At 33.9% G+C, this 12678-nt stretch overlaps 1 protein-coding gene across 2 annotated transcripts in view; it reads left to right on the forward strand.

Moving 5' to 3' along the window:
* Positions 1-669: 669 nt before the first annotated feature.
* Positions 670-12678, forward strand: part of LOC149786106 (glutamate receptor ionotropic, NMDA 1-like) — a 108139-nt gene continuing 96130 nt past the window's right edge. The window contains exons 1-3 of one of the 2 annotated variants that reach the window (XM_089976421.1): positions 670-949; positions 5058-5527; positions 10669-10845. In XM_089976421.1, coding sequence (XP_089832547.1) covers positions 5144-5527; positions 10669-10845 — 561 coding nt within the window. In that variant the 5' untranslated portion in view covers positions 670-949; positions 5058-5143. The remainder of the gene's footprint in view (positions 950-5057; positions 5528-10668; positions 10846-12678) is intronic. The other variant, XM_089976422.1, reaches the window with a different exon arrangement.

Raw genomic sequence — 12678 nt, forward strand, 5'->3', positions numbered from 1 at the left:
CCTAGCTTGACCAAAATTTGTAGAAAAGCAATCAACTATAGTATGGAAGAAACGTATTACTGTTCTGTTTAAAGGGTCAAATGTAAAGGTCAAAGTCACTGTTACTCAAAAGAAAAAAGTCTTTTTGAAGAAAGAAAAAAAAAAAGAAAAAAAAGAAAAAAAAGTCTTTGAGTTCCTCGACAAAACTTGACCTGCACTTAGTGTAATTGAAAAATATTTTGGGGTCTAAAGGTCTGAGGTGACGGTCATGTTAACTTTAATAGGAAAATAATGGTTTCTGCACAAATTTTTTCTTCTTCACTGGGCCAGTCATCTCCAGTCAACCAACCCATACTAGTACCTTCATAAAGGACTATGAAACACTGGGCTTTTAATTCACAAATCATTCTCCAGGAAAGCTTATGTCACGTTTATATATATATGTATATTGGGACTCTTCAAATAAATTTCCGTCAACAAGTCTGATTTAAACTGAATTCCAATTATTTCAGATATGTTCCTCAGATGGTTGATATTCACACAAATCACATGCAGCCGTACAAATTGGGTAACTTGTTAAGATCCCTGGCAGCAGTTAAGCCAGGTCCGTCCCCCATCCAGTTGTCATACTCAAAGCCAAAACTTTAATGGCGACGTTTAATCTCGTAATGTCGCTTGATGATTCACACTGATCAATGGAAAATTGCTATGTCTAAAACAGTTAATAGAACTTTAGAATATTTTGTTCATAAAGGTCACTTTTTATGTTGGAAGATTATGTCCTTACACCGGCTGCAGCTGCTGAATGCTGTGAGAGCGAGAAATCCATAAATTATGCATAACAGACATAGTTAATCTGACGTAGTATTCCATGTTACAAACCAGTTAGATTCGGTTAAGACGGGGTAGTTGCGACACATTGTACCGTCCTTGCATGCTAAATTACCCTGAGTTGATGGTGCGGTGATTGGTAAGCTATTCAAAACTTGTCATATTACTGGTTGTGTGGGAGTAGATAGACTGTTTACATAGACCAGCAAGCTGCTTTCCGCTCTGCTCTGTCAGAAAAAGAACAAAAAGGAGGAGAACAATTTATTGGCCCACAGTAAACGTACAGTGCCAGTGGTTCCAACAATTTACACATTGGAATGGTTTTAACTGTTTTGATGCAGATAGCCTTTAACCCCCCCCCCGCGTTCTTTCTATAGTAAAAGTCACATGGGTCATGTAGGTATTCAGTACCGACTATTTCAGTAATGGGTGTCACTTTTAGAATTATATTCTCACAACATCAAACTCCATCTCGGTGATCTTTAATTTTTTTCTTCTTCATTTTGTTGATGAAAGTAAGGGCATTGTGATCACCGATTACATTAATTGGGGAAGGAACAGAATTAATATACACGTCACAGTGTTGTAAAGCTAAATTTAAAGCCAAATATTCCTTCTTGATAGTGGAATAATTTCTCTGGTGCTTATTTAATTTGTAGAGAAATAGCACACTGGATGATCCAAACCATTTTTATTTTCCTGAATTAACATGCTACCAACCCCTACATCACTTGCATTAACGGACATTTTAAATGGTTGATTGAAGTCTGTGGCTGAAAGAACTGGTGCAATTTTAAGTATGGTCTTTAACTTATTGAATACCTCCTGACATTTTTCAGACCATTAAAACTTGGTCTTAATAAATTGGTCAGCAGTTCAACAGTTATGGAAACTATATGAGCAAAATTTCCATTAATATCCAGCCATACCCCAAAATCGCATATGTTGCTTTTTTACTGATAGGAACAGGGAATTCAGAGATAGCATTATTGGTAGCTTCTACAGACAGTGAAGTATATACTTAACAATCTTTGCCAATAAGTACACTCTGTAATAACAAAGTCCAGTACTCTCTTGGCCATTTCAAACTAACAGCTATTTTTTCAGAATGCAAAAACTATTGATCTACTTTTTCCTGAAAAGGGGGATCTGATTTGACATTTCTGACACAACAAAACCTGGATGTGTGGGGGAGTAATTTTTGCTTGCCAGTTCTAATTCTTTTAATTTCATTTGCATTTCCATCTTCCTTTCTTCTTTCTGCATTTGAAACTATATTTGCATGTCTTTCTTCTTTCTCTCTTCCCTTTTTCTTTGTTATTTTTTGTATTTTCATTTGTCACTTTCTTTTTTCCTGCATTTGCATTTTTCACTCTTCTCTTTCTCTGTCATTTTCTTCCTTTTGAATTTTCTGTTTCTCTCTTTACATTGTTTGAGTCTGAAGCTGAACCTTTCTTAACTCTGTCTTTTTTGATCTGCAAAGATTCTAACCCTTTCTTTGTTGGACTTGAAACAAAGCTCTCCACCCTGGATGACAATGTGAAAGCTTGTGTGTTTCACTATGAAAATCAAAAGAGCAAGGATAAAGGAATGTCAGAATAAAATGAATTTAAATTTCAAAACAATTTCAATTTCTCAGAAATATTCCTGAAATTAGTATCCTGGATGAGTCACCAATTTCTTTTACAATTCTGTGGTTATAAACTAAGTAACAGAAAGAAGCAAAACCAACAAGTTTTGTAAAACTTAAGAAATAATTGAATTATCATTTGATAGTTATACATAAAAAGGTGAGAGGAACTTAAGTATTATGTAGTGAATCCAAAATAATCGTGAAAGAGTTATATGAAAGTCCAAAAGAATGAAAAAGTCTGTATAAATTTAAGAATTGGAAATGTACTGGTCCACCAAGAATCATGACATTGTCAAAATGGTATTGTCCAGAACTACTATTGTGAATAAATAGTAATAGTTTCAGAATACTATTATAGTCCAAATAATGAGCACTTTCTATTGCCACTGAACAGTCCAAACAAATGTTTTTCCTCTCAGATAATATCTAAGTACAACATAAAAACATATGCAAACTTAATGTGTTACAACAGGAACACAAGAAATAAGATTGACTCCAAAATAGGAATGAAATTTGATTGTTCAGTTCTCTCCTTTTATGCACCTTCTGTTATGACTAAATTTTGCAATATACCCCATGTGACAGATCAAAATACCTATTCATGTGACCTAGCCCATCCAATGGGAAATTACTTGATTCTTCCAAAACCAGCCAAACCCCACCAGCTAATTAGAAATTAACCCAAAATTGAAAACAAGTCTTATTATTAATGTTATTATTAGTAATTGTCAGCACATACATAAACATTTATTTATAGATCCTATGTAATTTTAGGCTCTTAATATTCCTAAAACATACCCTAGTTACATAGGCAAAATCTAACTCGAGATAATCACTGCAAATTACAAATTAGATAAACTCATGTAACAGTAGTTACAAAAATTATACATATACATAACACATACATAACACCACACTTTAGTTTTTGGGGCAAAGCTTCAGAACTGTTGAGGATATATTTATGAAATTACAACACTCATAGGACCTGTGATGTAGATGTGCCTTTTGCTATTCACATCTCTTCAGTTTCAGCTTTTATGACTGTAGTTCCTAAAACACATAACCGAAAGAAGTAAAACCAACAATTCAGATAAGATCAACAAGTTATTTATTTCCTTACAATACAAAGTAAAAATTCAAGAGACACTTTCAGTATGGTGAATTAAATCCCAAATAATACTATATGTCCTATCACAAGTCCAAAAATATATAATGTTCTAAACGAATTCCAATAGTCTCAAATGTTCTGATAACTACAGTGATTCAATTCAGAATGTCTTTGAGTGAATTCAGAGTAATAAAAAATAGCATTAGTCAATGAGCACTTTAGTAGTTGCAATGAATATTTTAAATAAATAATTCCTCTTGAATTGTATCTGACAGACTGATCTAAAATAGGAATGAATTATTTGTTTATCAAATCTCTATACACATTTTCACTTGATCTGTAATGTAATAGAATGTGAATGTTTCCAATGGAAAAACCTAGTCTAACTGTAAACATGACTGACTCTGAACTCCTGCTACGTAAACAAGGTGTTGCAGCTTAAAAGTCATGTACAAAAGTTTGCTGTGTAAACATGCTCTATACAAGTTACAGCTGTGGACAAAAGTTAGCTATGTAAACTACTCTTTACAGCCATTGAGAAAAGTTAGGCACACAATATAAATTAAATATCCATATCACAATATTTGTAACATTTTCATTCATTTGTCTGACCATCCACTATTTCCAAAATTGTTAAAGATAATCTTTGAATCTTACGCATATTGGACCTGTGATCCAGTTGTGCTATTTGTTATTTACAGTTCTTACACATATTTGAGTATTGCTCCAGTTATACCATTTACAGTTCTTAGACATAATGGACTAGTGGTACATTTGTAGCATTTGCTATTTGGAGATCTTCATTGTCAATATTTTTAATGCTTTTGTCTGATCATCTATTTATCCATTATTCACACTTTTGTTTTCAGTACAAAACTCAAACTAAGCAATCTCTGTGAAACTTGGTACACAGATTAGTGATTTTCTTTTTAAGGATCTTGAGTTTGTTTATCGTCCATCTACCCTTAGTACCTTCATTTCTGGATCCAAACTCCCTGTATGAACTTTCTATGCATGATATCATTGACAGATCCTTGTGTCTCCTAGCAGACATTTTGGTAGATGACTTGATCTTCTCAGGTATTTTTATACCCCAGTGTGTAATGCCAGTGGGGGTGTGGTAGCTGTCTGTCTGTAAACATTTTTAATTCTAGAACATTCTAACCATTTGTGATGATTAAACCAAACTCAGTACACATTTCAAGCAATGTGTAGATGTTCCTTTTGGTACTTATTCTTAATCACATTCAATTTTGTTTTAGCATTACCATGGAAACAGTGTAACATTTATTGCATATAAACTAAAAGTGCTGTACCATAGGGTACTGTCATAAGTAGTAGAAATCACGATTGAAGGACAAAAGAGTACTTTTGAGGGGTATATTTAGATGACTCTTACTGTAACTCTTCATGATTTAGAGTTATATTAATATCACATAATTAGAACAACTGTTATTTTAATTACAGCTTGATAATTCACAAGTCATTTTTTTATTTTAATTTCAGAGTTTCCAGAGCTGGAAAGGTTGGATTAATGAGTTAACAAGGGACATAATCCATCAGACATGAATTGACATCAGTCTACTGTTACCATGAATCAGCTGCTGTACTTGTTTGCTATTTTGTGGACTCTGTACCAGCCAAGAGAGGGTGCAGTGGTACCCATTACAGTTGGAGCAGTTTTGAGTAGTCCAGAACAGCAGAAAGTATTTGGGGACTATGTTGAACATTTGAATCTTAAATATGACCATTATGGCTATGTCAGATTTAATTCCACCTCAGTCATCATGGAGCCAAACCCAATTAAATCAGCTCAGGTTATATGTAGAGACTTAATCCCACAGAAAGTTAATGTGATCATTGTCAGTCATCCACCAAACAGTGACAATCCTCCAATATCTGTATCGTACACCTGTGGTTTCTACCAGGTGCCAGTCATTGGGATATTTGCAAGAGACAGTGCATTTTCAGATAAGGTATTTATTCCACAAAATTATTTTAATAAGATCAGAAGTCATTGCCAAGTCAGATTATGACTGTGAAACCCTTTAATAATCCCCCCCCCCCCCGCCAATTTTCTAGTCAAAACAATTTTCAAACAGATCATTCCATAATATGGTGATACTTTTCTATGATTCAAGAATAGATACCATACTGGTATGTACAAAGTAAGACAAGAACATCCCTTAATATGCTGATACTTTTGTGATACAAGACTATATACTTTACTGATATGTACATAGTAAGACAAGAACATCCCATAATATGCCGATACTTTTGTGATTCAAGACTAGATACTTTACTGATATGTACATGGTAAGTCATGCTCATTAAATGTTATTTTTTCTGCAACTAATTAACACTTGTAGGAACACTTCATAATGTGATGGATCAAAAAAAAAATTGCAGCTTCATTTTAGCAGAGATCGACATAGTTAAGGCCACATGTCCCTAGAAAAATTCTCTTTTGTATTTATAATGAGAATACATTTTGCTGGTTCATGGTGCTAATCTTCTGGTAATTTTGCGTGGATCCCCATTGGCTGTTTGTGAAGTTCTATGTGACTCAGTGTTATGCATTGGGGTGGGGTGCTCCCAAATTTATTTGAATTACTGTGGAATTCCCACCCTGGCTCGTTTTGTAGGAAGTGAAATTAGTGATAGAGAGAGGTAAAGCTCTGAGCCCCAAGTCAGCAATACCGACAATTAAATTATTAAGAACACAAAGGTGAAATCCAAAAGAATAACAGTTTAATACAAATTAAACAATATTAAGTTCTCAACCAATCTGCTTCCTCTCGACCATGTGACAACCTATTTCATCACGTGATTTTAGTGTGAGATGGCTTTCCCCTGTACTTGATTTCTACTCATCTGTGTTTACTACGCCAATTGCTTTCCTCCTTCCGGCGTTCTCCGATTCTTCCTGTCCTCCCTTTTGTCTTCTTTTCTCCTCCTCCTTTCTTTCTCTCTTTCTCCTTCAACGAGGCTTGTTCCCCGCCTACTTCTATTCTCTATTTCTCCTTCAACAAAGCTTGTTCTCCGCCTACTTCTATCCTGTCTTTCTGAGACTCAGGACTTGAATACTTTGTCCCCAAAAGCTTCCTACGAAAAACACAAGGACGTTAGCATTTGTGTTAGCCATCTCACTCACACTAAATCAACAATCAATCAATCATCAGATCAAGGTTATCTACATCTTTGGTCACGCATTCGTGCACATCGAAAAACACACACATTCTTATAGAAACAACGTTGCAATAAGAGCGGTATCCTACTTATCATACAGAAATCACTAAATTGCGTCACATCAATATATATATATATATATATATATATATATATATATATATATATATATATATATATTCTTAATCTCATTATTCTAAAACAATATCACAATAATCCGAAGTATTTCTGTACTTTACACTCCCACAAGTGTACACAAATATTCAAATATCCATATTATTTAAATTTACACACTGCAGCCATTTTACAAGCTACCATTTAATTCACAATGGCAAAATATAGAATATCACATGAATAGATATACTAGTTTACTATGAAGTAACTAAATAGCGAAATACAATATTAATTCTGACAAGCGAGCAATCTACATAATCATAGCTCATTTCTCAAGTACGCATGTAAATTAAACAATACAAGGGTAATTCTACGTGCTAATGATTCTAGTAAGTAAATATACATACTGCACTTAATTACAATTACAATGCCGTAACATTCTGCAACAGTCGAGCAAATAACTCACTGACCTTTACGAAGCTTTCTGTCCTTAGAATGTACTAAGAGTTTTCCCGCCAAATCACGAGTGGCTCCCTCGGAGTGAGTATATTCTGCTTTACCAGTACGATGGCTTACAAATCACTAATTCGTTATCAGTTCAAATGACTGTTAAGTTCTGGTTCGAATTGATGGCCCCACCCATCCTCAGTTCTGTTTGGATATCAATTCTACCCCCAGTCGGTCCAGATTAAGAGACGAGCCTCAGGCCATCTGTCAAAGCTGGGAGATTTACAATAGCGTTGAGGGTCCTTTGTTCTTAGAACAAAGCTTCTAACGAATATGCGAATGTTAACACCTAACGGGCGGTTCTTGTACAAACAAAAATCGCCGCGTCAGTGCAGGGTCAACATACTCATTTCGCTAACCCATTCCTTTGTTCCTGACTTACGTAATCGCGGGCAGGCAAATGTGACACTGTTGATCCAGCATTAGTGGCAAGCAAAATGAAGCAGTCACTTTTCTATCATCATCATCATTATTATCATCATCATCATCATCATCATCAGTTTGTTATGGTTTTTGATAATGAAGTACTTGCTTTTGATAGCTAAATACACCTGAACAACATTAAACAAAGCAAAAGAAAAAGATCACAAATAGACAAGGTACACAAGGGTATCATAGTACTTTGGTAAGTGCTTGATTCTTAAATAGACAAAAAGTTGACTGTTGCACAGATACTGTACATACTGTATTTGCCAGCCTATGAGTATACTTTCTGAGCAGAAATCGTGGTTTTGTCTTATACTCCAAATTAATTTACATATGGATTATGTCATTCAAATTACTTTATTGTATGTCATGTCATTTTTGTTATGTAAAAATTTTCTCCAAAAGTACCATATATACTCGTGTATAAGCCAAATAATTTACGAAAAAATAAAGGCCTGGAAGATGGGGGGGGGGGGAGCTTATATCCATTGGCCAAGGTCTAAATTTGAAAGATTTTAAGATTTTTTGTTCGTTACTATAATGGTTGTAAATTGTGGGATATGAAAAAGTAATTTTTTCCATGTCCTAAGGCATATATGCATGTGGAAAAAATACATTCTCAGTGTCCCAACACTTACTCAACTGTTATAAACTGCTATGATTGCTTTTGTTATTATTTAAATAAAGGTAACTAAAGACATTATGACCTTGGGAGTGCGGTATCAGTATATAAAAAAACAAGTTCACACAAATGCAGTAACCTCTTCATTCTGTAGTTGTATCAGTTAGCTACTTAAGGCTTAATAATGAGAGAATATACTACAGTAAATAAAGTAATTGAATTTATCTGTTTTAAAAATAAATACACAGAGATTTATCAATACATAGTAACAATATTAATGCGCACATAGCACTATCCACTGACCTTTGAACTTTGTCAGATGCTCAAGATTTGTTTTGGTCTACTTAAAATTTAAATTTAGAGACATATTTTGAATGAATCACATTGAAACACTTTTCCATTTGGTCAGGAATGGATGGATTTTGTTTTTCTGTTAATCCAACTCAATTCTGCTTTCCTGCTTATGATGGACTGGATTTATTGGGTCAGTTCAGTGCAGTAAGGAGAATGTGATTTCAGTTGATAATGTAGTCAAAATTACAGTACAGTTTCAGTGTGTATTAGGTTTTCCAAGACATGGTAATATCATTTGGATTTGCAGAACTTAGAAAGTACATTTTGAGAAAATTCAAGATGATAATTGTAAGTGTATTTATTACCATTCTTATTATCAGCTAAAGAAGACATGTTTATGCCCTGTCACTCGCATGATTGCAGTTATAACCTATATCCTACAGTGTATATCTTTGATCACTAGCCTAACATTTCATCAGAATAGTTAATCAAGGATAATTGCAAAGCAGCTGTTGTGTGACAGTCCATTTAACCTGCAGCAATGATACTTTTTTGTCATCTTGGCTTATTGGCTTTGAGGCTTATAGATTCTTACCCAAACCTTAAGTTGCCTTGAAATTTAGTGTTTTGACTGACTTGTAAAATGGTATGTCTCTGATAGATATGCAATAGCCCTGGGCCTCATTGTGCTTTTCTATGCTATTTTTATAGACCCTAGAGAGCACTGCGCTTAGTCTGAACTATTCTGTTTGCAAAAGGCTATAAATATTTCTCCTAAATAACTTTCAATTATCAGAATGGTATTTTCAATTACTGCTTCTCTCACGTTTGTTGTTGACATTGCGCATTCATTTCAAGTTCAGTCGTTTACTTGTTTGAAAGTTTCATTTGTGACTCAGTGAACTCGTCCACATTGTTAACTTTATAATTTTTACATTCAGATGGATGAAACAGCTTGTTTAGTTCATTCACAAACAAATCTAATCAACCAAAACCTAAAGTGGTACTACATGAGTATATATGATTTGTTTACAAAGTAGTTCCTAATACACTATACTATACTATTTTTAGTCACTCATGTTGTGCATTATGAAGCCATATATTATTGAAAAATACTGCATTATTCTGACAGTGTCAATGTCAAGTTAACAGAGAAAAATAGGAGCATATAATAATCTGAAATGGCATACTGTAATACCATTAATATTCATGAAACTGGAAGTTACTATAGTTTAATTTAGCACATCACAGCAAATTTTATCCTTTCTTTAAGTCAGTGAATCTTCAGGTCATCCTCATTAAATGTAGCTAACAGTACATAATTCATTTACAATACTCTTTGTAAAATGAAATAGGTACTTTTAGCTAGATTTGCTGATGCTGATCTGAAAATTTGCAGAGTCACAGATTGGATAAAATCTGCAATTTATGTAGAATGAACAAATCTGCAATATGAGGCATTGATCTGGCCTTGTCTTATACTTTGCATTAACTTATAATATATGGATGAAGGAAGGATAATTGGACAAAATGTGCAAATTTGATTGTACTCCACATTGACTTATAGGCTGGCAAATATGGGTACGGAATGATACATAACTTTTAAAATTATTTGAAAATTGTTTATATCTTGGGAATATTTACCTTTTACTTCAAAGATAATATTTGAAATAATAAGAATTTTGTGTCAATTCATATTAATTTCTTGTCTGAAATTGATTGTAATGGCAACATAAAGGACTGTGTTTCAGAGAAACAATCAAATTATCCCAAAATTCATCACCATCTTTATTCCATGCCCAATGGAAAGCCTACATTGTCCCACATTTGTTTCTGTTAAGAAAATTTAGGTAAAATTAATACTTAAGAAAAGATTTTATCTCATAACAAGTATACTCTTCATTTATGGACCTCTTATATGAGAAATACAGTTTCATTGATTGTTGCATTTTCTTTTCTTTCAAGAATGTGCATCCAACCTTCATAAGGACGGTCCCACCATTCAATCATCAGGCAATAGTATGGGTAAAGATTCTGCTCCACTTTGACTGGAAAAAGATTGTGTTTATCCATGGAATGGACGAAGAGGGACGTACTACGCTCAGCAACTTCCAGGCACATGCTGGTCCTGCCAGTATCAAGGTTTATTGAAAAAAATTAAAATTGATATGGATATGGCACTAATTACAGTAAAATCTTGCTTCAGAGAATACCCATTTACAGTGCCATGTGTACATAGACTATACTATTAATAATCCCCATTGAGAGCACTTAAGTACAGTATTTAAGGGAGGATAATGAATATCCTTCTGTGAATGGCATGAACCATATTTATCCTTGCAGCATTCTTCTGTGCATGGCATAAACCAAGATCTGTCATAACAGCATTTTTCTGTGTATGGCATAAACCAAGATCTGTCATTATAGCATCCTTCTGTGCATGACATAAAACCAAGATCTGTCATTATAGCATCCTTTAAACAACATAAGACCATGTCATTATGGTAACCTTCTTTAAATGGCATACAGCCAGATCTGTCATTAAAGCAGCATTCTGTGAGTGGCATAAACTCAGATCTGTAATTATTTTATGCTCATTTTTTTCCCTGTTAACTTTACATTGTCAGAATCGTTCAGTATTAACCGATACTGAACTCACGCGACATAACACATATATCATTCACGTGTATAAAGGAACTCTTTTCTATTGTAAACAAACAATGGACGCAGACGCCAGTACTTTTGAATAACGTACAAGTGACAAGTCATATACTCTCTTCTTTAGCTGGTGATAAGAATGGCAAAATAAAATATACTTACAGTTTTACATCCTGAATTTGCTCAAAATGTATTTTCTTAATTCTGCAAATCCGAATTACATGAGCCATGTCATAGGTTTTCAATCTGGATTACACATTTCGAAATTGTGCTGTAATTTCTATGATAAGTGCAATTGCATCCTCCTTACTGCACTCAAAATGAAATAAGCATTAAAGTCCATAGCGTCTTTTTGATAATTGCAATTGAAAGACTTCATATTTTCCCACATTATGATTTCAGACATTCAATGACAGAAACAGAAACACATTTGCAGATGTCAACATGCTTCTTACTAGCTTCAATCTCATGTATTTCATGTGGAATTGTCACATACAAATCCTTTCAATAATCACAAAACTTCCTAGAATCGAGAAAAATAACAAAATCTATTCATTCCAGATTAAATGGAAAAGTTGTTGCAGTGCACATTCATTCACAATATGACTCCAAATTTAAATTTTAACTAGACACGCCATTTTCTTTCAAAAGTTATGTCGAGCGCGCGGCTAAGTTCAAATTTATATGGGCGGAGTTATGTGCGCAGTAATAATGTTGATTTGTGTAATGATGAATATGCGCTTGTGTATTTAGTTTGGAATGTGGCATACATTCATTTATGTTGTTTCTTGTAGTGTATTTTGTTTATATAATTAAACCTTAGGTATAATAAAAAATTGAGCATATAATAAAAAGGTTACTGCATTTGTATGGGAAAATATTTACTCGTTTTGTTGGAAGGATATACTACACTCCCAAGGTCATGCAGTATTCCATCCCAAAACTCGTTCATATTTTCCCATACAAATGCAGTAACCTATAAATATAGAACTCTTCTGTGAATGGCATAAACTCACATATGCTATTATACAGTGTACATGATTCTGTGAATGGCATAAACCCATATCTCACTGTAGCATCCATTTATAAACTTAAGTCCAGATCTGTCATTATATCTTTCTTCTCAGAATGGCATGAACCAAATCTTTCATTATAGAATGTGTATCCTCTGGTGATGGCATTAACCTGGATCTGTCACTGCAACATAGAATGAATGGCATAAAACCAGATCTGTCATTACATAATGTGCATCCTTCTGGGAATGGCATAAACCAAGATCTGACATTACATAATGTGCATCCTTCTGGGAATGGCATA

Source organism: Sinohyriopsis cumingii, chromosome 12, assembly GCF_028554795.1.
Source record: "Sinohyriopsis cumingii isolate HCF-2022 chromosome 12, ASM2855479v2, whole genome shotgun sequence".
NCBI lineage: Eukaryota > Metazoa > Mollusca > Bivalvia > Unionida > Unionidae > Sinohyriopsis > Sinohyriopsis cumingii.